Raw genomic sequence first — 25,124 nt, 5'->3', positions numbered from 1 at the left:
CAGGACTAAACCAGATCTAAACCAGGACTAAAACCAGGACTAAACCAGGACTAAACCAGGACTAAACCAGGACTAAACCAGGACTAAACCAGGACTAAACCAGGTCTAAACCAGGACTAAACTAAACCAGGTCTAAACCAGGTCTAAACCCGGTCTTGTTGCGGTCGTAAACAGGAGCAGAGTCTCGTTGCGTTTTGTCGTTTGTTTAATACATGTTTTACTTCGAGTCACGAGTCGAGTCACCAAAGAAGCTACGAGTCACACGAAACGTCGGAAATACAAATCAGAACGAACCGCGGGTCAGACGGAACATTTACGCTCAGTCCTGCGCCGGAACGTCCCGTCCACAAATAAATAAACGTCCACGAGAATCAAAAAAAAATAAAAACTGTCCGAGGGAAAAAACGAGGACGAGCTGTGCAACGAAAAGAAGAAGAAGAAGAAGAAGAAGAAGAAGAGGAGAAGAAGAAGAGAAGAGGCGGCGCTGTGGAGCCGGTAAAAACACGTCGTCCAAACTGGAGCCGTCGGAGCCGAGTTCTGTACAAGAGTTTAATGTTTGTGAGGAGAGAGCGAGGGGCCGTGTGCAAAAACAACCTGAAAAACAAACAAACAAACAAAACAAACAAACAAATAAACAAACAGATGAGTGAATGAATGAGACACAGACACCAGCGCCTGACTCTCCGCTCTTGACCCTCGCTCTGACCTCACAGGTGTTACCTGTATGTCTCTCCTGCTCTTGACCCTCACTCTGACCTCACAGGTGTTACCTGTATGTCTCTCCGCTCTTGACCCTCACTCTGACCTCACAGGTGTTATCTGTATGTCTCTCCGCTCTTGACCCTCACTCTGACCTCACAGGTGTTACCTGTATGTCTCTCTGCTCTTGACCCTCGCTCTGACCTCACAGGTGTTATCTGTATGTCTCTCCGCTCTTGACCCTCGCTCATGGTTCTGACCTCACAGGTGTTACCTGTATGTCTCTCCTGCTCTTGACCCTCACTCTGACCTCACAGGTGTTACCTGTATGTCTCTCCGCTCTTGACCCTCACTCTGACCTCAACAGGTGTTACCTGTATGTCTCTCTGCTCTTGACCTCGCTCTGACCTCACAGGTGTTATCTGTATGTCTCTCTGCTGCTCTTGACCCTCCTGCTCTTGACCCTCGTGGTTCTGACCTCACAGGTGTTATCTGTATGTCTCTCCTGCTCTTGACCCTCACTCTGACCTCACAGGTGTTACCTGTATGTCTCTCCGCTCTTGACCCTCACTCTGACCTCACAGGTGTTATCTGTATGTCTCTCCTGCTCTTGACCCTCGCTCTGACCTCACAGGTGTTATCTGTATGTCTCTCCTGCTCTTGACCCTCGCTCTGACCTCACAGGTGTTATCTGTATGTCTCTCCGCTCTTGACCCTCACTCTGACCTCACAGGTGTTATCTGTATGTCTCTCTGCTCTTGACCCTCACTCTGACCTCACAGGTGTTACCTGTATGTCTCTCCGCTCTTGACCCTCACTCTGACCTCACAGGTGTTACCTGTATGTCTCTCCGCTCTTGACCCTCACTCTGACCTCACAGGTGTTATCTGTATGTCTCTCTGCTCTTGACCCTCACTCTGACCTCACAGGTGTTATCTGTATGTCTCTCTGCTCTTGACCCTCACTCTGACCTCACAGGTGTTATCTGTATGTCTCTCTGCTCTTGACCCTCACTCTCTGACCTACAGGTGTTATCTGTATGTCTCTCCTGCTCTTGACCCTCACTCTGACCTCACAGGTGTTATCTGTATGTCTCTCCGCTCTTGACCCTCACTCTGACCTCACAGGTGTTATCTGTATGTCTCTCCTGCTCTTGACCCTCACTCTGACCTCACAGGTGTTATCTGTATGTCTCTCTGCTCTTGACCCTCACTCTGACCTCACAGGTGTTACCTGTATGTCTCTCTGCTCTTGACCCTCACTCTGACCTCACAGGTGTTACCTGTATGTCTCTCCGCTCTTGACCCTCGCTCTGACCTCACAGGTGTTATCTGTATGTCTCTCCGCTCTTGACCCTCGCTCGTGGTTCTGACCTCACAGGTGTTACCTGTATGTCTTCTCTGCTCTTGACCCTCGCTCTGACCTCACAGTGTTATCTGTATGTCTCTCCGCTCTTGACCCTCGCTCTGACCTCACAGGTGTTACCTGTATGTCTCTCCGCTCTTGACCCTCGCTCTGACCTCACAGGTGTTACCTGTATGTCTCTCTCTCTGACCCTCGCTCTGACCTCACAGGTGTTACTGTATGTCTCTCTGCTCTTGACCCTCGCTCTGACCTCACAGGTGTTTATCTCTCTGTAGTCTCTCCAGGTGCTCTTGACCCTCGCTCATGGTTCTGACCTCACAGGTGTTATCTGTATGTCTCTCCTGCTCTTGACCCTCACTCTGACCTCACAGGTGTTACCTGTATGTCTCTCTGCTCTTGACCCTCACTCTGACCTCAACAGGTTTACCTGTATGTCTCTCCGCTCTTGACCCTCACTCTGACCTCACAGGTGTTACCTGTATGTCTCCGCTCTTGACCCTCGCTCTGACCTCACAGGTTTATCTGTTGTCTCTCCGCTCTTGACCCTCGTCTGACCTCACAGGTGTCTGTATGTCTCTCCGCTCTTGACCCTCGCTCGTGGTTCTACCTCACAGGTGTTATCTGTATGTCTCTCCTGCTCTTGACCCTCACTCTGACCTCACAGGTGTCATCTGTATGTCTCTCCGCTCTTGACCCTCGCTCTGACCTCACAGGTGTTATCTGTATGTCTCTCCTGCTCTTGACCCTCACTCTGACCTCACAGGTGTTATCTGTATGTCTCTCTGCTCTTGACCCTCACTCTGACCTCACAGGTGTTACCTGTATGTCTCTCTGCTCTTGACCCTCACTCTGACCTCACAGGTGTTACCTGTATGTCTCTCCGCTCTTGACCCTCGCTCTGACCTCACAGGTTTACCTGTATGTCTCTCTGCTCTTGACCCTCACTCTGACCTCACAGTTTACCTGTATGTCCTGCTCTTTGACCCTCGCTCGTTCTGACCTCACAGGTGTTACCTGTATGTCTCTCCTGCTCTTGACCCTCGCTCTGACCTCACAGGTGTTATCTGTATGTCTCTCCGCTCTTGACCCTCGCTCTGACCTCACAGGTGTTACCTGTATGTCTCTCCGCTCTTGACCCCGCTCTGACCTCACAGGTGTTATCGTAGTCTCGCTCTGACCTCACAGGTGTTATCTGTATGTCTCTCCTGCTCTTGACCCTCACTCTGACCTCACAGTGTTACCTGTATGTCTCTCTGCTCTTGACCCTCCACTCTGACCTCACAGGTGTTACCTGTATGTCTCTCCGCTCTTGACCCTCACTCTGACCTCACAGGTGTTACCTGTATGTCTCTCCGCTCTTGACCCTCACTCTGACCTCACAGGTGTTATCTGTATGTCTCTCCGCTCTTGACCCTCGCTCTGACCTCACAGGTGTTACCTGTATGTCTCTCCGCTCTTGACCCTCGCTCGTGGTTCTGACCTCACAGGTGTTATCTGTATGTCTCTCCGCTCTTGACCCTCACTCTGACCTCACAGGTGTTACCTGTATGTCTCTCCGCTCTTGACCCTCACTCTGACCTCACAGGTGTTACCTGTATGTCTCTCCGCTCTTGACCCTCGCTCTGACCTCACAGGTGTTATCTGTATGTCTCTCCTGCTCTTGACCCTCACTCTGACCTCACAGGTGTTACCTGTATGTCTCTCCGCTCTTGACCCTCACTCTGACCTCACAGGTGTTATCTGTATGTCTCTCCGCTCTTGACCCTCACTCTGACCTCACAGGTGTTACCTGTATGTCTCTCCGCTCTTGACCCTCGCTCTGACCTCACAGGTGTTATCTGTATGTCTCTCTGCTCTTGACCCTCGCTCGTGGTTCTGACCTCACAGGTGTTATCTGTATGTCTCTCCGCTCTTGACCCTCACTCTGACCTCACAGGTGTTACCTGTATGTCTCTCCGCTCTTGACCCTCGCTCGTGTTCTTACCACAGGTGTTACCTGTATGTCTCTCCGCTCTTGACCCTCGCTCTGACCTCACAGGTGTTATCTGTATGTCTCTCTGCTCTTGACCCTCGCTCGTGGTTCTTACCTCACAGGTGTTAGCTGTGCGTCTGCGGGTTGATGGAGGAGCAGTCCGTGACCAGGAGTCCGACCGCTCCCGGCGCCACGGTCGACTCGCCGCCGCCGGTTCCCACGGCGATGGCTCCGATGGGCACGGCCACGCCCTCCACGGTGACGCCGGCCGGCACCTCGCCCACGGTGACGGCCTCCACGGCGGCGGCGCCCGTGACCTCCCCCGGCCGCCCCTGCCCCGGCGCCGGCCCAGGTGCACCTCGCTCTGGGCGGCGGCGTGCGTGCCCATGTGGCCCTGGAGCTGCGTGGCGGTTTTGCACTGGACGCCGCAGAGTTGGCAGAGGAGCACGCCGCCCGCCGCGCCGCCGAACGCCCCCCGCGCCCCCCCGCTCTCCTTCCACTCCTGCCCGTGATGCTTCTGAGCGTGAACGCGAAGGTACGTCAACGTCGTGAAACCTGACGAGAAACGACACGAGGACAAGAACATCACTAACATCTACTGGAAGTCCTGGTCTAGTCCTGGTCTAGACCTGGTCTAGACCTAGTCTAGTCCTGGTCTAGTCCTGGTCTAGTCCTGGTCTAGACCTAGTCTAGTCCTGGTCTAGTCCTGGTCTAGTCCTGGTCTAGACCTAGTCTAGTCCTGGTCTAGTCCTGGTCTAGTCCTGGTCTAGACCTAGTCTAGACCTGGTCTAGTCCGAGTCTAGTCCTGGTCTAGACCTAGTTTAGTCCTGGTTTAGTAGTAGTATTTGTAGTACGTACTGCGGTTGCACAGGTGGCAGGAGTGGTGCTGCAGTAGTAGTAGTAGTAGTAGTAGTTTGTAGTATTTGTAGTAGTAGTATTTGTAGTACGTACTGCGGTTGCACAGGTGGCAGGAGTGGTGCTGCAGTAGTAGTAGTAGTATTTGTAGTAGTAGTATTTGTAGTACGTACTGCGGTTGCACAGGTGGCAGGAGTGGTGCTGTGATTGGTTGTGGACTCTCATGTGATCCGTGATGTAAGCGGCCGACAGGAGTTTTCCGCAGATGTGACACGGAACTTTCTCCTCGTGTCGGATCAGGTGAGCGCGGAGACGATCACGGGTCGCGAACGCCGACGTGCACGTCTGCAAGGGGAGACGGTCAGACACGAGAGCAGGAGACGAGGAGGAGGAGAGGGTCAGACACAAGAGCAGAGGAGACGAGGAGGAGGAGAGGGTCAGACACAAGAGCAGGAGACGAGGAGGAGGAGACGACGAGAGCAGAGGAGACGAGGAGGAGGAGAGGGTCAGACACAAGAGCAGAGGAGACGAGGAGGAGGAGAGGTCAGACACAGAGCAGAGGAGACGAGAGAGGAGGAGACGGTCAGACACGAGAGCAGAGAGACGAGGAGGAGGAGGGGTCAGACACAAGAGCAGAGGAGACGAGGAGGAGGAGAGGGTCAGACACAAGAGCAGAGGAGACGAGGAGGAGGAGAGGGTCAGACACAAGAGCAGGAGGAGACAGAGGAGGAGAGGGTCAGACACAAGAGCAGAGACGAGGGAGGAGAGGGTCAGACACAGAGCAGAGGAGACGAGGAGGAGAGAGGGTCAGACACAAGAGCAGAGGAGAGGAGGAGGAGAGGTCAGACACAAGAGCAGGAGAGACAAGGAGGAGGAGAGGGTCAGACACAAGAGCAGGAGGAGACGAGGAGGAGGAGAGGGTCAGACACAAGAGCAGGAGACGAGGAGGAGGAGAGGGTCAGACACAAGAGCAGGAGACGAGGAGGAGGAGAGGGTCAGACACAAGAGCAGGAGACGAGGAGGAGGAGAGGGTCAGACACAAGAGCAGAGGAGACGAGGAGGAGGAGAGGGTCAGACACAAGAGCAGAGGAGACGAGGAGGAGGAGAGGGTCAGACACAAGAGCAGGAGACGAGGAGGAGGAGAGGGTCAGACACAAGAGCAGAGGAGACAAGGAGGAGGAGAGGGTCAGGCACAAGAGCAGGAGGAGACGAGGAGGAGGAGAGGGTCAGACACAAGAGCAGGAGGAGACGAGGAGGAGGAGAGGGTCAGACACAGCAAGAGCAGAGGAGACGAGGAGGAGGAGAGGGTCAGACACAAGAGCAGGAGAGACGAGGAGGAGGAGAGGTCAGACACAAGAGCAGGAGGAGACGAGGAGAGGAGAGGGTCAGACACAAGGGAGGAGACGAGGAGAGGAGAGGTCAGACACAAGAGAGAGGAGACGAGGAGGAGGAGAGGGTCAGACACAAGAGCAGAGGAGACGAGGAGGAGGGAGAGGGTCAGACACAAAGAGCAGAGGAGACGAGGAGGAGGAGAGGGTCAGACACAAGAGCAGGAGGAGAGGAGGAGGAGAGGGTCAGGCACAAGAGCAGGAGGAGACGAGGAGGAGGAGAGGGTCAGACACAAGAGCAGGAGAGACGAGGAGGAGGAGGAGGGTCAGACACAAGAGCAGAGGAGACGAGGAGGAGGAGAGGGTCAGACACAAGAGCAGAGGAGACGAGGAGGAGGAGAGGGTCAGACACAAGAGCAGAGGAGACGAGGAGGAGGAGAGGGTCAGACACAAGAGCAGGAGACGAGGAGGAGGAGAGGGTCAGACACAAGAGCAGAGGAGACGAGGAGAGGAGAGGGTCAGAGGAGAGGAGGAGGAGTCAGACACAAGAGCAGAGGAGACGAGGAGGAGGAGAGGGTCAGTCAGACACAAGAGCAGGAGGAGACGAGGAGGAGGAGAGGGTCAGACACAAGAGCAGGGAGACGAGGAGGAGAGAGGGTCAGACACAAGAGCAGAGGAGACGAGGAGGAGGAGAGGGTCAGACACAAGAGCAGGAGGAGACGAGGAGGAGGAGAGGGTCAGACACAAGAGCAGAGGAGACGAGGAGGAGGAGAGGGTCAGACACAAGAGCAGGAGACGAGGAGGAGGAGAGGGTCAGACACAAGAGCAGAGGAGACGAGGAGGAGGAGAGGGTCAGACACAAGAGCAGGAGACGAGGAGGAGGAGAGGGTCAGACACAAGAGCAGAGGAGACGAGGAGGAGGAGAGGGTCAGACACAAGAGCGGAGAGACAGGAGGAGGAGGGTCAGAGGCAGAGAGAGAGAGAGAGGTCAGACACAAGAGCAGGAGACGAGAGAGGAGAGGGTCAGACACAAGAGCAGAGGAGACGAGGAGGAGGAGAGGGTCAGACACAAGAGCAGGAGACGAGGAGGAGGAGAGGGTCAGACACAAGAGCAGGAGGAGACGAGGAGGAGGAGAGGGTCAGACACAAGAGCAGGAGACAGAGGAGAGAGGGTCAGACACAAGAGCAGAGAGGAGGAGAGTCAGACACAAGAGCAGAGACGAGGAGGGAGAGAGGGTCAGACACAAGAGCAGGAGACAAGGAGGAGGAGAGGGTCAGACACAAGAGCAGAGGAGACGAGGAGGAGGAGAGGGTCAGACACAAGAGCGGAGGAGACGAGGAGGAGGAGAGGGTCAGACACAAGAGCAGGAGACGAGGAGGAGAGATCAGACACAAGAGAGAGAGAGGGGAGGAGAGGTCAGACACAAGAGCAGAGGAGACAAGGAGGAGGAGAGGGTCAGACAGGAGCAGACAGGAGCAGACAGGTGTAGACAGGTGCAGACAGGTGTAGACAGGAGCAGACAGGTGCAGACAGGTGTAGACAGGTGTGGACAGGAGCAGACAGGTGTAGACAGGAGCAGACAGGTGTAGACAGGAGCAGACAGGTGTAGACAGGAGCAGACAGGTGTAGACAGGTGCAGACAGGAGCAGACAGGTGCAGACAGGAGCAGACAGGTGTAGACAGGTGCAGACAGGAGCAGACAGGTGTAGACAGGTGCAGACAGGAGCAGACAGGTGCAGACAGGAGCAGACAGGTGTAGACAGGTGCAGACAGGAGCAGACAGGTGTAGACAGGAGCAGACAGGTGTAGACAGGAGCAGACAGGAGCAGACAGGAGCAGACAGGTGCAGACAGGAGGAGACAGGTGCAGACAGGTGTAGACAGGAGGAGACAGGTGTAGACAGGTGTAGACAGGAGCAGACAGGAGCAGACAGGTGCAGACAGGAGGAGACAGGTGCAGACAGGAGGAGACAGGTGTAGACAGGAGCAGACAGGAGCAGACAGGTGCAGACAGGTGTAGACAGGTGTAGACAGGTGTAGACAGGTGCAGACAGGAGCAGACAGGTGCAGACAGGAGCAGACAGGTGTAGACAGGAGCAGACAGGTGTAGACAGGTGCAGACAGGAGCAGACAGGAGGAGACATGAGCAGACAGGTGCAGACAGGAGGAGACAGGTGCAGACAGGAGGAGACAGGTGTAGACAGGAGCAGACAGGAGCAGACAGGTGTAGACAGGTGCAGACAGGAGCAGACAGGTGTAGACAGGAGCAGACAGGTGCAGACAGGTGCAGACAGGTGTAGACAGGTGCAGACAGGAGCAGACAGGAGCAGACAGGTGTAGACAGGTGCAGACAGGAGCAGACAGGTGCAGACAGGTGTAGACAGGTGTAGACAGGTGCAGACAGGTGCAGACAGGTGTACGTACGGTGCATTTGAAGGGTCTCTCTGTGGAGTGCACCTGCCTCACGTGGCTGTTCAGATGATCGGGCCTGAAACACAAACATTTAAACATTTAAATCAAATAAAACATTTTTAACTCGAGGATAAAAACACAAAAATAAAGATTTGACTCTTCAGGACGTCGACGAACAGAGCGGAGAGTCATGTGACGGGATCTGGACAAGGGTTCTGGTTCTGGTTCTGTGTGTTGTGTGATTCTTGTTCTGTGGTTCTGGTTCTGGTTCTGTGGTTCTGTGGTTGTGTGGTTCTGTGGTTCTGGTTCTGGTTCTGTGGTTCTGGTTCTGGTTCTGTGGTTGTGTGATTCTTGTTCTGTGGTTCTGTGTTCTGTTGTGTCTGGTTCTGTGGTTCTGTTCTGTGGTTCTGTGTTCTGTGGTTGTGTGGTTCTGGTTCTGTTGTGGTTCTGGTTCTGGTTGTGTGTGTTGTGTTCACCGTGAGAAGGCCTTGGTGCAGTGTGGGCACACGTAGGGCTTCTCCATGTATGAGGTGGTTCTGTGGTTCTGGTTCTGTGGTTCTGTGGTTGTGTGATTCTTGTTCTGTGGTTCTGTGGTTCTGGTTCTGTGGTTCTGTGGTTTTGGTTCTGGTTCTGTGGTTGTGTGGTTCTGGTTCTGTGGTTCTGGTTCTGGTTCTGGTTCTGTGTGTTGTGTTCACCGTGAGAAGGCCTTGGCGCAGTGCGGGCACACGTAGGGCTTCTCGACGCCGCCCTGGTGCGAGCGGACGTGGTAGCTCATTCGGTCTTTGCGTTTGAATCGCTGTTGGCAGATCGGGCACGAGTACGGCTTCTCGTCCGAGTGCGACAGACGGTGCCGGTTCAGGTGGTACACGTCGCGAAACGCCTTCCCGCACGCCTCGCACGCGTGGTTCTTCCGGATGGGCGGCGCCGAGGGGGGCGGGGCCACGGACTGCAGAGGGAGGAGAGACAAAAGTCATGAATATTCAAAGGACAAACACAAACCACAGTCCAAATAAAAACGGGGACCTGGTCGACGGAGCCCACCACCACCACGGCCGCCTGGATGGGCTGGGGGGGCACGGCCATGGAGACGGTTGCCGGGGCGATGGAGACGGTTGCCGGAGCGATTGAAACGGAGACCGTGTCCATGGCGACGCTGACCGTGGGCGGGGCCTGTAAGCACAATGACATCATCACAAACAGAACGAACAAACGTAAAACTGAAACTGAACTTTATGATTCTGAACGACTGCGGCTGCACGAACGTCTCCTGACGAACGTGTGAACGTACGAGAAAACAACGATTAAAACACACTTAAAGGTTTTAGTTTCAACTTGTCAATGAATGTTCAAAACATCATTATAGACGCAGCAGCCTTGGAATTATGAAGACCAAACAAAAAAATTAAAATTGATCGACTGTGGAAGTGCTGGGGCCAGATAAACATTATTTTTCAAGCAAACTCTACATTTCTAGTGTAACTGACTCGCCAGCGCAGGGATTACGTGGTTTACGCCTCTCACACATTCCGCCGTTTGCTGCAATGGCCGACGAAGAAGAGGAAAAGGAGCAAAGACAAACAAAGGTGATTCTTGGAGATTCCTCAAGAATCCAGTTTGGAAGGACACCAGTTTGGTCCTTTCACACCTGCGAACCAACCGAACCTGCTCCCACTGAGGTTTATCCAAGGCCCCAGCAGGTTCCACTGCACAAGGCCTGGGGACGTCAAGGCTGAGACGTCTCACTCAGTGGCCTTCCCAAGGAGCCACTCTGCAGGGTACGGACAGCGGGCTGGTCCCTCTCCCCTCAAGTGGAGGCCGACCAGGGGAACCTATGGGCTGCCAGCCGCGGGGCAAGCGTCTGAAACTGACCCCAGCGCCCAGCACACGCCTTAACCAGGGTGCGCTTGATTGCTGTCCTCCCATGATGCATTTGGAATAGGCGGTTTGGACCCAAGTTGGTGTTTCACCAGAGGGACCAGAGTTTGGCGTTTGGACCAAGGCCACCTCTTTTTTGAGTCTCGGTCCGTTTGATTTAGTGCAGATCCGAGTGTGACTGAAGCTTCCACAACAACCAAAACCAACAAAAAACAATCAAAATCAATGAAAACCAACTCAACTAAGATCTTCTGGAGCCAATGGAAAGTTTGGTGCACCACCTGCTGTCACTGTGAAAGATCCCTAAACAAACTTTAATATTGATAATTTAGGTATTTAGTAGAAACTTCAATTTCAGTCCATGTCTTTCATAAATTGGGTAAATTATCTGAGTAAATCTGTTTAAACAGCCCTGACTCTCTGCGTTGCTTTGATGCCGTTACAAAAGCGACGCAGACAATCAAAGGCTGTGATTGGTCGTCTCTACGTTCGCTCGACACACATTTCCCGTACTCTACGTTCCCGCTTCATTTTGTAAACACGCCAGATTTAAATCGTCGCCCCCTGGTGTTGTGGAGGTGAATTTCTTTGCGGCGCAAAAACCTCGACACAGATTCATAAACGAAAGACGATGGCGGCAAAGAACGATGAGCCGACGCAGAATTAAACTTCAGCCTTTACACTCATTAAGAACATCAAACTGGAGAAGGAAGTACATCACAGTGGACTAAACCTGGACTAAACTCTGTCTAAACTCGGTCTAAACCCGGTCTAAACTCTGTCTAAACCCTGTCTAAACTCTGTCTAAACCCGGTCTAAACTCTGTCTAAACTCTGTCTAAACTCTGTCTAAACCCGGTCTAAACCCTGTCTAAACCCTGTCTAAACTCGGTCTAAACCCGGTCTAAACTCGGTCTAAACCCAGTCTAAACCCTGTCTAAACCCGGTCTAAACTCTGTCTAAACCCTGTCTAAACTCTGTCTAAACCCGGTCTAAACCTGGTCTAAACCCTGTCTAAACTCGGTCTAAACTCTGTCTAAACCCGGTCTAAACCCGGTCTAAACTCTGTCTAAACTCTGTCTAAACCCGGTCTAAACCCTGTCTAAACCCTGTCTAAACCCTGTCTAAACCCGGTCTAAACCCTGTCTAAACCCTGTTTAAACCCTGTCTAAACCCGGTCTAAACCCTGTCTAAACCCGGTCTAAACCCTGTCTAAACCCGGTCTAAACCCTGTCTAAACCCGGTCTAAACCCTGTCTAAACTCTGTCTAAACCCGGTGTAAACCCGGTGTAAACCCGGTGTAAACCCTGTCTAAACCCGGTCTAAACCCTGTCTAAACCCGGTCTAAACCCGGTCTAAACCCGGTCTAAACCCGGTCTAAACCCTGTCTAAACCCGGTCTAAACCCTGTCTAAACCCGGTCTAAACCCGGTCTAAACCCTGTCTAAACCCGGTCTAAACCCTGTCTAAACCCGGTCTAAACCCTGTCTAAACCCGGTCTAAACCCGGTCTAAACCCTGTCTAAACCCGGTGTAAACCCGGTCTAAACCTGGTGTAAACCCGGTGTAAACCCGGTCTAAACCCGTCTAAACCCGGTCTAAACCCGGTGTAAACCCGGTAAACCCGGTCTAAACCCTGTCTAAACCCGGTCTAAACCCTGTCTAAACCCGGTCTAAACCCTGTCTAAACCCTGTCTAAACCCTGTCTAAACCCGGTCTAAACTCTGTCTAAACCCGGTCTAAACCCGGTCTAAACCCGGTCTAAACCCGGTGTAAACCCGGTCTAAACCCGGTGTAAACCCTGTCTAAACTCGGTCTAAACCCGGTGTAAACCCTGTGTAAACCCTAAACCCGGTAAACCCGGTCTAAAAACCCGTGTAAACCCGTACCTGTGTGTGTGAGGGGAGGGTGAGCTGCAGCAGGCTCAGGGGCACCGTCTGCTTGTGCCCTTTGACCCCGTCGTCCTTCTCGCGGGCGGCTCGGTCCTTCATCTTGACCCCGGTGTGGACGGACTGGTGCGCGAGTTTAATGTTTAACTTTGTTCCGTGACAAACGTGGCGGCGTGGCTTCCCGATTCCGCGAAAGACAGGACAAAACAGATAAAAAGGAGAAAACTAAAGACTAAAAGACTAAACTTAATTGTAACACTTTATTATTTTATTTTATGTGTTAAGACTAGTGAGATGTGCAATGGATGTAATGTAAACAGAAGAACCAGATTTGAGGAGGAGCTTGTGATAGATGACAGAAAACAACACAAATAGATCTGATTTAAAGATAATTATATTAATATTGTACAATGAATAACAAAAATTGTGGCAAAAGACCACACAATAACACAAATAAGACTTCTTTTTAAATGTCCTTTGCTTTGTTCTTTTGTCTGAACGCAAATCCTTGGTTTCTCTCAGTTTTTTACTTCGAAATCCTTTTTTTTTTTAAAGTTTCCTTGGGAACGCAAACGCAAAAAGTTCAATGCTTGTGGAGACGCAAACGCAAACGCAAATGTTCATTCCTTTGTTTGGAGATGCAAAACGAAACGCAAATGTTTATTCCTTTTGTTTTAAAAGTTCATAATCCAACTTAGGAGGAGAAGGGAGGAGGGGAAAAAAAACAATCCTACCAGGTCTGTAGGTTCAGATATAGCTCGCCACCTCTGGAGTAGAGGAATCATTGATTTTGGGAGGGGGAAAAAAAACCTGACCTATAAAACAGAGGTCACAGGAAAAAACCCATAAATAGTTTGACACAATTCATTATTCAATATTCAAATATACAAATTAGCTAATTTTATCATTTCATTCCATCAATTAATCAAACTTAATATTTCATAATTCATTGTTCATAAATCATATTTCAAACTTAATATTTCATTGTTCATGAATTCATAATTCACATTTCATAAATTATAATTCATAGTTCATAGTTATAGTTTATAGTTGCGCAACAATATAATAATAAAAAACTCCATAATTCATTCTTTTTACCCAAATGTGACTCAGTGCGTTGAGTGACAGGGCTGGCAGCCAATTAGATGAATGGAGCACACTCATTAGCCCTTATTAACTTAAAAAACTCGTAATCAAAATAATCAATCGAGCTTTCCTTCATACAGTTCATAAATTAATCTATCTACTTGAAGTAGACTTAAATAATATTACTTGATAATGCAATATTATAAAGTTTGGGACAACAAACAACTGAAAAGTTCGTCGCGGCAAATGCGGAAGTGCCGTTTTTATTTCATTAAACTTTTTTGAGGCTTCTTTCGTTACATCGGACAATGCGGTCTTGTAAATAAAGTCTTTAGTTGACTCACCATTGAGTTTGGCAATTTTCAGTTGTGATTTGATGAGTTTATTGAGCGGTGTTTCTGTCGTTTCTGCCAGTCCAAGCCGGAGCAGGAAGTGAGTGACAAGATGCCGCGGCGACATTTAAACACAGCGCCTCTTGTGGCAGAGCGAGTGAAATGATGGTATTGGATGGCAGAGTGATTGAATGGGCAGTATATGAGACGTGGGCTACAGGGTCCCCCCCTGACCTCATGTACGTCCCTGTACATGGGCTGATGGTTGGCCAGAGGACGAGATGTCGTGATCTGTCACTGCCAGAAACAGAGCCTTTCCAAGTCCTTCGAAGATCGTTTGCATGCTTTTCAGAATTGGCTGGCCCAATTGCTGATATTGAAATCTGTCTGGTGGTCGTCTGGTTCTAGTGGGACGTTGTTCTGTTTCGTCGACAGGTGATGACAAGTCAGAGTTAGGTTCGTGTAAGCTGCTGTCAATTTCAGGTTCAGGTTGAGCAGCCTCATCAATGTCATGCACCGGATCGGAATGTATAGACAGTTCTGGCAACAAAGCAGGTTCAGGGCTTCCTAGAGGTTCGTGTTCTAATGTTTCAGGTGGTTGCGGATCAAGATTTTCGGAACTGGTTGGAGCAAAGATTTCAGGTGAACTGGGAAGTGTCACAGTGGTAGAAAATCGAACTGGTTCAGTAACAGGTTCAGGGTACCATCTTGCAATCTGTTCATCGTCAGAGGAATGATCAATGTCAGAATCTTCAGGTGGTAAAGGAGGTGTTACAGGTTTTGCCACAGGCACAGGCTGTACATTGGAGGTAACAGGTATGCAGCCACAAGGTAAAAGCAAGTCTCGATGCAGAGTTCTTAGTGGCTTTTCTGCATCCTCAGGTTTCACAGTATAAACTGGTAAGTTGCCTGACTTCTTTACCACCACATACACCTGAGACTCCCATTTATCCGCGATTTTGTGTTTCCCCCTCAACTTGACATTTCGCACAAGAACACGATCCCCAACATCGAGTGTAGATGCTTTGATGTTTGTATCAAAACGTGTTTTGTTTTTTTTGCATGATTTTTTCTGCATTTTCAGCTGCCAGTTGGTAGCTCTTTTTCAATGTAGATTTCAGTTTTTGGACATATTCTGAGTGATTCAAGGAAGGTTTGATGACTGGTAAACCGAAAACAAGGTCTATTGGAAGTCGTGGTTGTCGACCAAACATTAACTCGTATGGTGTGAAGCCGGTGGTATCATTTTGTGTACAATTGTACGCATGGACAAGTGGCTTTACAAAGTCCTTCCAGTGGGTTTTTTCTTGTACTGTTAGGGTTCCGAGCATGTCAAGTAAAGTTCGATTAAATCTTTCAACTGGATTGCTGCGTGGGTGATATGGAGTTGTTCTGGTTTTGGTGATTCCAGCCAGTGTACAGAGTTCTTTGATTGTTTTGGATTCAAAATCTGGTCCTTGATCGCTGTGTATTTTTTCAGGGAAACCGTAATGTACAAAAAAATTGTCCCAGAGAGCTTTTGCAACTGTTTTAGCTTTTTGATTTGGGGTGGGTATGGCAAGGGCATATTTGGTGAAGTGATCAGTGATGACCAAAATATCTTTGACGTTGCTTTTGTCTGGTTCAAGAGTCAGGAAATCAATACAGATGAGTTCAAGGGGATGTGAGGTTTTGATGTTGATCAGTGGTGCAGCTTTCTGTGGCGGTGCTTTGCGTTTTACGCACCTTTCACACATCTTAACTTTGGCTTGGACATCATGAGCCATGCGAGGCCAGTAGAATCGGTTCCTCGCCAAATCCAAGGTTCGATCAATGCCCATGTGCCCCATCTTGTCATGCAAGTTGAAAAGAACATCCGTGCGACACTCCTGGGGTAGCACAAGTTGGTAATGTAGCTGGTCGCCAAGTTGCCTCCTTCGAACTAGGACATTATTTTGGAGCTCCAATCGATTTAGGTCCCGTAGAAGAAGTGGCAGCTCTGGTAACTGTTCTCTCTCAAGAGAGGGGGTGGTGATATGCCAGTTTCCAACTGTGATATGACGTGGCTCAGAATTGGGTCAGCACGTTGTTTTTTAGCCATCTCAGCTGGACTCAGCTGAGGAACCAGAGGTAAGGCAAACTGTTCGTCTTCAGAGTAACTGTCTGGAATACTGTTGGTGGACATGGACAAAGAATGGATAAGGGCGTAATCAGGAGCACTACAGACTAGCTGTCTCTCTGAAAGTGCTCGGACGGTACATTGGTCTATGTTTATGACATTAGGACTTTCAAGATGCTGCTCAGCGAATCGGAGTATTCTTTCCTTTTCTTTCTCTGATACAAAGTCTGCTTTGAGGTCACCATGAGGTCTGCGGGAAAGACCATCCGCATCCACATTTTGCCGGCCTGTCCGGTAAATGATTTTAAATGAGTAGGTGGACAGAGCAGACAACCAGCGATAGCCTGTAGCATCAAGTTTTGCCGAAGTGAGTAAGTAGGTTAAGGGATTGCTGTCGGTTACAATGGTGAAAGTAGTGCCATATAGATAGTCGCTGAATTTTTCTGTAACTGCCCACTTCAGGGCAAGAAATTCAAGCTTGTGGGCTGGATATTTGGACTCACTACGGGATAGGCCCCTGCTGGCATAAGCAATCACTCGTTCTTTTCCGTCTTGTTCTTGATATAATATGGCACCTAGTCCTGTTGAACTAGCATCTGTATGTAAAAGGTAAGGTTTTGATAGATCAGCAAAGGCGAGAACGGGTGCGGAGGTAAGTTTTTCTTTTATTGTTTCGAATGCTTGTTGACAGGAAGATGTCCAGCGGTTCCCCAATGGGTCTTTTGGATTGAAATAGTTTTCAGGTCTCACAAATGGCTTTTTTGTTTTCTGCGAAGGTGGGTATCCAGATGTTAGTTGGTGTAATGGTTGTACGATTTTGGAATATCCTTGAACAAATCTTCGGTAATAACCACAAAATCCGAGAAATGATCGCAATTCTTTCAGATTCTTTGGGACAGGCCATGATCTTAATGCCTGTAACTTTTCTGGATCTGTCTCAACCCCATTCTGGGACACAACATGTCCAAGGTAGCGTACGGAGTTCTGAAAGAAGGTGCACTTTTCAACAGAGAGCTTTAAGCCAAAATCCTTAAGGCGGTTAAGAACTCTCATGAGTCGCTCCTCATGTTGCTCCAAAGTAGGCGCAAAAACAATTAGGTCATCTATAAAGACGAGCACCTCTTTTAGATTCATTTCACCGACACACTTTTCCATCAAGCGCTGAAACGTAGACGGAGCATTGGTAACTCCTTGGGGCATCCGGTTAAATTCCCAGAACCCAAGTGGGCACACAAAAGCAGTTTTGCACTTATCCTGTTCTTCCATCTCTATCTGATAATATCCAGATTTTAAGTCCAAAACTGAGAACCACTGGGACCCTGAAAGTGCGGTGAACGTGTCCTCAAGCTTAGGAAGTGCATAAGCATCCTTTATGGTCTGTAAGTTGAGCTTCCGGTAATCTATACAGAGCCTGACGCTTCCGTTCTTTTTTCTTACCACCACAATGGGTGAAGCAAAAGGTGAGTCGGATTCTCTGATGACTTTAGAATCAAACAACTCTTGAAGATGTTGCCGAACTGCGTCAAGATCTTGTGGGTGTATGGGTCGTGGTCTCTGTTTAAACGGTGTGGGGTCAGTAAGCTTTATTTGATGCTTTACCCTGTCAGTTCTGCCAAAATCCAAGTCATGTTTAGCAAAGACCTCAGGGATGCTATTGAGTTTATTGATGATTCTGGCTTTCCATTCAGGTGTGTGAGTGCAGGGTTGTCCAACTTATAATCAAACAACGGTGTAGGTGAGGTGTTTGTCGTTTGTGAGTTGGTTTGGATGGCACAAGCAGTTGACTGGAAAACACTGATTTCGGCAAGCAAAGCACGAGGAGGTAAGGTAACATCATGGTTGGATTCATTTGTGACAGGAACTGGCAAGAAAACGGGGTGCTGCTGGGTTGGAAAATCAACAAGACAAGTCTGGATCATTAGACCACCAGGTAAGTAAAAGGATGTAGGGTGTTCAATCATTACTGCTTTTTCATTAGTGATTAAGTGTGACACAGCAATGCCTTCTAACACCATGGTCTGCCCGGCAGGTACCGTTTGTGCAGTGTGGCTATGAAGTTTCACCAGTCCATGATGTTCTTTCTGATTGGATTTGTGTGTCTTTGTTCTAAAATATTGAGTACAGTGCGGTAACCAAAAGGAACAGGTCGAAAACCAGGACTTTGTTGGCTATGGACAGCATAGACAATGTCCAAAGTGTTAGTTCCAATGAGAACAAGGGACTGATGAGAGGGTTTAAGATCTGGCACCACCAAAGCTAAAGTGGAAATGTCAATGGGCGTGCCCAGGAAATCTGGCGGAAAGGTAATGTCCAAGTTAATATAGCCCAGATAAGGGACTGATGAGCCATTAGCTCCCTCCACTTCAAGGAGTTCATCCAGAGGTCTGAGTGTGTGCTCTGATAAAAATGTATTGTAGATAGACTCTGGTATTGTGGTGACCTGTGATCCTGTATCCAGTAGACAGTTAAATGGAGTATTTTTGATAGTGACACGAGCTGTACATTTTGTTCCAACAAGCCCTCGTGGCAGGGATATGAAATGTTTCTGAGTTCCAAAATTGGGACACTTTGTGAAAGCAGCCTCTGCTTGCCCCACAGGAGAGACTGAGTTTAGTTTAACAATTTCTGTTTATTATTTTGATCCCATTGTGCCTGTTTTTGAGCCAACTTAGCTTTCTTTTGCTGTACAAGTGCTGGATTAGGGGGTTTGTTGCAATTTGAAACAATGTGTCCATCCTCACCACACTTATAACAGAATCCAGGTCTTGGACGGCTGTTTGTATTTTGAGTTTTTCCAAGTGTATTGTATTCTTTGCCGTAAGTATTTTTGGATTTCTGATTTGTTTGAGCAAGAAGTGTTGCCATCTGCTTTTGCAACATGTCCATTTGTTTCTTGAGTTGTGTGAGAGAGATAGTATCTGGATCGTTACTATGGCTGTAGGGACAAGCACCTTGAGAGAGAAGGGTGGCACGCTGCTTGGAACCAATGTGTTTTTTCATCAGACCTTCTTTTGTTGACTGCCTATCCTCTTCGGTTCTCAACAGATAAAGCAGTTCAGAGAAAGGTGGTGGTCGTTCTTTCTTTTGTTCCAGCTGCAGCTTATTGATAATGCCATTGTCCCAGCACCCTCTACAGAACTGTTTCAATAAATATTTGTCAACATCAGCTGCTGTGACACCACCACGCTGGACAACTGTATTCAAAGTTAACAGCAACCGCTGCAGATAGCTGGAAGGTTTTTCTCCAGGATCTTGCAGAGTATTCAAAAACTGTGCGAATAATTCCTCCCCATCCTGCACTGTGGAATATGCTGAATCCAATATTCGCAGATAGAGTGAAGGCAGGGCATCAGGTTTCAACCCTTTGACAACGTCGGCTGCTGGGGATAAGAGGCTCTCCAAAATTTTCCGGGTAACATGAAGTGGAGGTAGATTCACATCCGCCAGTAACAGTTCTACATGTGCTCTCCATGTTTCATAATCACTTTCATGTGGGGGTTTTGGTATCTTGCCTGAGAAAGAGCGGAGTTTTAAGGTGGGCATAGAGAGTGATGCACATTCTTCAGTTTTTAATACATGCTCCACAACCATTTTTTGAATTTGAGGTGGATTTATGTCTGCTTCAGAAAGTCTGAGTGGAATTTGATGTTTAAACTCCCCCTGCTGGCCAGGCAAGGGAGGTTCAGGTTCCACTCTTTGTGCAATTTCCTCTCCACCAGTTGCAGTATCCAAGTGCTCACTTATTTGTGACATGAGATCTTGAAGCACAATTTCAAATTTTTGTCCACTCCGTCGTGCAAGCTGTTTGATTTCATCCATGTAGTTGAGGGGTGGGGTTTCAGTTGTTGCTGTGTTTTCAATCGTTGTAACATAATACGTGTGATTTGGATCACTTTCAGAAGTGTGTGTGTATATGGGAGTATTTTCTTTAATTCTGCCATAGCAGAACTACTCTTAAACTCAATGACCAGGTTTTTAGCAAGGGGGTGAGTTATGTCAGTTACTTCTATTATTTTGTATTTACCATACTTTTTCAGAATATCTAGTATTTCATTATCTTTTGATGAATGTGTAATACCAGAAACACTCACAGAATTATTGACATTAACCCCCCGACTTCTCAAAAAATTCCATAATTGCAGTTTTTCCCCAAAACGTTAAACTGTAATACTGTCAATCAACACAAGCTCCTGGCTAGCTCGCCAAATGTAACACTTTATTATTTTATTTTATGTGTTAAGACTAGTGAGATGTGCAATGGATGTAATGTAAACAGAAGAACCAGATTTGAGGAGGAGCTTGTGATAGATGACAGAAAACAACACAAATAGATCTGATTTAAAGATAATTATATTAATATTGTACAATGAATAACAAAAATTGTGGCAAAAGACCACACAATAACACAAATAAGACTTCTTTTTAAATGTCCTTTGCTTTGTTCTTTTGTCTGAACGCAAATCCTTGGTTTCTCTCAGTTTTTTACTTCGAAATCCTTTTTTTTTTTAAAGTTTCCTTGGGAACGCAAACGCAAAAAGTTCAATGCTTGTGGAGACGCAAACGCAAACGCAAATGTTCATTCCTTTGTTTGGAGATGCAAAACGAAACGCAAATGTTTATTCCTTTTGTTTTAAAAGTTCATAATCCAACTTAGGAGGAGAAGGGAGGAGGGGAAAAAAAACAATCCTACCAGGTCTGTAGGTTCAGATATAGCTCGCCACCTCTGGAGTAGAGGAATCATTGATTTTGGGAGGGGGAAAAAAAAACCTGACCTATAAAACAGAGGTCACAGGAAAAAACCCATAAATAGTTTGACACAATTCATTATTCAATATTCAAATATACAAATTAGTTAATTTTATCATTTCATTCCATCAATTAATCAAACTTAATATTTCATAATTCATTGTTCATAAATCATATTTCAAACTTAATATTTCATTGTTCATGAATTCATAATTCACATTTCATAAATTATAATTCATAGTTCATAGTTTATAGTTGCGCAACAATATATAATAATAAAAACTCCATAATTCATTCTTTTTACCCAAATGTGACTCAGTGCGTTGAGTGACAGGGCTGGCAGCCAATTAGATGAATGGAGCACACTCATTAGCCCTTATTAACTTAAAAAACTCGTAATCAAAATAATCAATCGAGCTTTCCTTCATACAGTTCATAAATTAATCTATCTACTTGAAGTAGACTTAAATAATATTACTTGATAATGCAATATTATAAAGTTTGGGACAACAAACAACTGAAAAGTTCGTCGCGGCAAATGCGGAAGTGCCGTTTTTATTTCATTAAACTTTTTTGAGGCTTCTTTCGTTACATCGGACAATGCGGTCTTGTAAATAAAGTCTTTAGTTGACTCACCATTGAGTTTGGCAATTTTCAGTTGTGATTTGATGAGTTTATTGAGCGGTGTTTCTGTCGTTTCTGCCAGTCCAAGCCGGAGCAGGAAGTGAGTGACAAGATGCCGCGGCGACATTTAAACACAGCGCCTCTTGTGGCAGAGCGAGTGAAATGATGGTATTGGATGGCAGAGTGATTGAATGGGCAGTATATGAGACGTGGGCACACCTTACAAAAAGCATAAAAATAACAGACACAGGAGTACAAAAGTGGCTGAATTTGAGTTAAATCAGAGTGTTAAAAACCAAATTGCGTAAACAATACTACTTCTCACCATGGGATTATTCCTGGGAGAGAGTTTTGGTGAGGCCAGAAATGATATTGTAAAGAGGCAGCAAGAACCTTATTAAAATAGATACTGGTGCCAATGCAACAGCCATACCTGAGCAGGAATATGAAACTGTTATGCATGGAGATAAAGAGCTAAACAGAGCCCTCAAACAACTTTACGGTCCTAGTGGTGCGAAACTGAAAGTCGTGGGGTCAGCCACCGAAACACTCACATACAAAGAGAGAAGAATCAGAGAAAATCTACTGTACATCATCAAACATCTGCACATGGGTCTATTGAGCAGACCAGCTTCGGTGAGGCTTAAACTGACACCTAGGGTTGACATTAAGTACCAAGAGACAGTAAGGACGACCTCGCCTAAGCTCTGTGACAGACTTGTGCTGGTCCACAAACCCTACACTATAAAACTCAAGCCAGATGCCAAACCTTACTCTCTTAAAGTTCCACTGCGAGTACCATTGCCACTCATGGGCAAGGTGATGCAGGAGTTGGAGAGGCTTGACAAGCTTACGGCTCATCAGCCGTATTGAGGCACCAATGGAGTGGTCCTAAAAAGAACAATGATGACATCTGTTACTGCCCCAGGCCTTAGTTCTAATTTGTTTGTGTGATTTTTGCCAACTTCTTGTGATTCCGCTGCAGGAGCCCTGGTCCGTGATTGGTGGGGCAAGTCTACGCCCACCTCACCTGCAGCCACCGCCCCCCCTATTTAAGGAGATTACCAGCACCTGCTCGGGCTGCTGGCCTTGGTGGCCAGTATGCCCATTTTGGTTTTGTTTGTGTTTAGTTTAATTCTGTTTTGTGCCTTTTTTGATTTGGTCACTTGATTCTGTTTGTGGGCTTATGTGGTTTAATTTGGGGAACTTCTGTTTTGGTTTTGTGTGTGTCCCTTAATTTTACCACTCGTTTTTTGTAAGCCTGCGTGACCCCTTTTGTGGCACAAAACTCTATTCTGTTGTTCTGTTTCTTAGTTTAGGTTGTTTTCTGTATATTTTAGTCTGTTTTGTTAATTTACCTTTTACCTTCCTGTTAATTAAACATTATTTAATTTATTCCATTTTACATCTTGGTTTTATTTTTGTTACTTCCCTCACCCCAAATGAGCTGGGTCGTAATACATCAGAATCTGTGTGGGCATGACGCGTTTGAACCAGTAAGTGTGCCGGGAAAAGTTAATTTTGCCGTCTGTTGAAAAAACCCTGGCATACTCACAGGGGTACAGTACTTCACAAAACTCGACGCAAACATGGGCTTTTGGCAGATACCACTGTCTAAAGACTCAGCTTTTTACATCACTTTTATCACGCCATTTGGGCATTGTCGCTTCAACAGGCTTCCCTTTGGAATGGGCTCTGCCCCAGAGCACTTCCAGAATAGGATGACATCAGAGGTCACAGCAGTGGCTGGATGGGGTTGTCTGCCATGTACACGACATCCTTTTCTGGGGAGCGACAAAGAAGCAGCACAACACCAGCGTGCTTGCAGTTCTGGAGCGAGCAGAAAAGGCAGGTGTCAAAGTGCGAGTTTGGGAGATGAGCGGTGAAGTTTTTAGGACATATCATCTCAGCAGATGGGGTGAAACACATGGGACAAAACAAAAGCTGTTCAAGACCTGAAAAAGCCAACAAATATAGTGAGCTGAGAACTTCCTTGGGATGGTGAACCAGCTTGGAAAGTTAATCTCAAACCTGTCTGAGAATGACAAACTGCTAAGAGAACTCCTGTCTAAGAAGAACATGTGGTTCTGCGGTCACGACCAGCAAAGGGCGTTCTGCAGTCCCAAAGACGAACTCACCTCTGCGCCAGTTCTCCAACTGAAACACACAACACTTACATAACACTATTAGATGCTATCTATGTTGCAGCAGTGTCATAGTTCGCCAGCTTTGGCCTAACAGAAGAAGACCAGAGGGCACAGAGTGTCCGCCACCTATTCTGATATCGTCTTTATTTAGACGTGCCAGTTTTCCGACACGTTTTAGTATCACTATTCCCACATGGTGTTCTCTCCGTAGATCGCCTACTTGATGAAATGAATGAAGCACAGAGGGCCTATGCAGCCCAAATTAGATATTTTCTGTGGTATTCTCTGAAGTATTCTCTGAAAGTATTCTTTGCAGCAGTTAAAGCATCTTATGATATATGAGAGTGCAAAGTATAAAAGGCTATCACATTAATATTATTCATGTTGGAAAAGTGGAATGTTTGAAAAATAGTCAAGTCCCGCTACTCTGACAATGAAAAAAAAAAAAAAGTCGAAGTAGTGGGATGCTTGAAGAATAATGTTTATACCGCTGCTTTCAACATTTAGACATCAATGTTTAAATGCGCTTTAGACATTTAGACATCAATGTTTAAATGCGCTTTAGACATTTAGACATCAATGTTTAAATGTCTAAAGCGCAGTGGTGGGCCGACAGGGTCTGCAAGGCCTTCTCTGCTGGCCTAAAAAAAACCTGTTAATTATATTATTATTAAATGATTCCAAATGATCTGTCTGCTTCCTTTCAGAGCTTTTCCGATACTTCTGTTGCTTCCAGACATGTATTTTCATGTTGAAGCAATTGACCATCATATTTTCAGCCATCATTTGTTGCCAGGCAGAGTCAGCGTCAAAGAAGTGTGCCTGCGGCCTTCACAATCCATTCTGCAGGCCCTCAAACACAAAATAAATGTTCATGAATCTGTTGCTTCAACCAATTAGATTTTGAGTTGGTGTCATCAGGGCCTTCTAGTAGGCGTACGACAACATCATCGGATTCAGACCCGTTGATTGGAGAGTCAGAGCATTCCAGCCAAAGCAGCAAACTGCATCTGTAGCGGCTACGCGAATCGAAATTATTATTACTGTGTATTACTGTTCTTAATTACCAGTGATGTAGTGGGATTTTTTTAAGTGGGGGTACGCGATTCATGACTGATCCAGGAAGACGGAACCAGGAATAAACTAGGTCTAAACCAGGACTACACCAGGTCTAAACCAGGACTAATCCAGGACTAATTTTGGACTTGAGAGAGAGAGAACCCTGAGCTCGTGGAGCAGGGTGTCCACAAAGTCCGATCAGGCGACGGCTGTGCTGAGCCCCGTGCGGCACAGAGCTCTACGCCGGTCCTTTCCAGTGTGGTCAACTGACAGTCTACACGGGCGCAAGTCCGGGCCCATCCCCACACTCTGTCATGGTTAGACCTGTTTTAGTCCTGGTTCGGTCCTGGTTCAGTCCTGGTTCAGTCCTGGACCCTCATGTTGCAGGTCACTATAGGACAGTCCTGGAGATATCAGTGTTTCCCGCATCACTTTATACTTAAGACGACAATGTGGCCCCTGCCTTGACTCGTCCTTCTGAACCACGTGAATCCTCACAAAACTATGGTCATAGCACAGAATCTTCGCTGCGCACGCGCTCCTTCACCCTCCTCTCCTCACTTCTTCTCTTACTTTACTCTCATGGCTCTTTATACTGTATTTCTGTATAATAAGATGGCTTTTATAACCATAAAATAGT

The 25,124-nt window shown here is 47.5% G+C and overlaps 3 protein-coding genes and 1 long non-coding RNA gene across 4 annotated transcripts in view; all 4 read right to left on the bottom strand.

Annotated features, from left to right (window-relative positions):
• Positions 1–187: 187 nt before the first annotated feature.
• LOC110170331 (myc-associated zinc finger protein-like) lies at positions 188–13,937 on the bottom strand. The gene is made up of 10 exons (XM_055153133.1): positions 13,823–13,937; positions 13,203–13,207; positions 12,393–12,569; positions 9,655–9,801; positions 9,327–9,577; positions 8,644–8,707; positions 5,065–5,236; positions 4,395–4,591; positions 4,152–4,287; positions 188–594 (listed from the first exon to the last, which is right to left on the bottom strand). The coding sequence occupies exons 1-9, from the start codon at positions 13,935–13,937 to the stop codon at positions 4,162–4,164; spliced, it is 1,254 nt and encodes a 417-aa protein (XP_055009108.1). The 3' UTR covers positions 188–594; positions 4,152–4,161.
• On the bottom strand, positions 12,769–15,785 carry LOC129408590 (zinc finger protein jing homolog). Its single transcript, XM_055152504.1, has 2 exons — positions 13,823–15,785; positions 12,769–13,207 (listed from the first exon to the last, which is right to left on the bottom strand). The coding sequence occupies exon 1, from the start codon at positions 14,886–14,888 to the stop codon at positions 14,046–14,048; it is 843 nt and encodes a 280-aa protein (XP_055008479.1). The 5' UTR covers positions 14,889–15,785; the 3' UTR covers positions 12,769–13,207; positions 13,823–14,045.
• Positions 15,786–20,240: 4,455 nt separating this feature from the next.
• Positions 20,241–21,486, bottom strand: LOC129408599 (uncharacterized). Its single transcript, XR_008632029.1, has 2 exons — positions 21,291–21,486; positions 20,241–20,680 (listed from the first exon to the last, which is right to left on the bottom strand). It is a non-coding gene; the product is annotated as an uncharacterized LOC129408599 (long non-coding RNA).
• Positions 21,487–23,012: 1,526 nt separating this feature from the next.
• Positions 23,013–25,124, bottom strand: part of LOC110169277 (uncharacterized protein C6orf132 homolog) — a 13,591-nt gene continuing 11,479 nt past the window's right edge. The window contains exon 7 of the mRNA XM_055153132.1: positions 23,013–23,233. Within this exon, the coding sequence (XP_055009107.1) occupies positions 23,013–23,233 (221 nt within the window). The remainder of the gene's footprint in view (positions 23,234–25,124) is intronic.

Source organism: Boleophthalmus pectinirostris, unplaced genomic scaffold, assembly GCF_026225935.1.
Source record: "Boleophthalmus pectinirostris isolate CB_2022bp ecotype Guang Dong unplaced genomic scaffold, ASM2622593v1 HiC_scaffold_17, whole genome shotgun sequence".
Classification (NCBI taxonomy): Eukaryota; Metazoa; Chordata; class Actinopteri; order Gobiiformes; family Gobiidae; genus Boleophthalmus; species Boleophthalmus pectinirostris.
The sequence above is the reverse complement of the archived record's forward strand: the minus strand, read 5'-3'. Positions and strand labels throughout refer to the sequence as shown.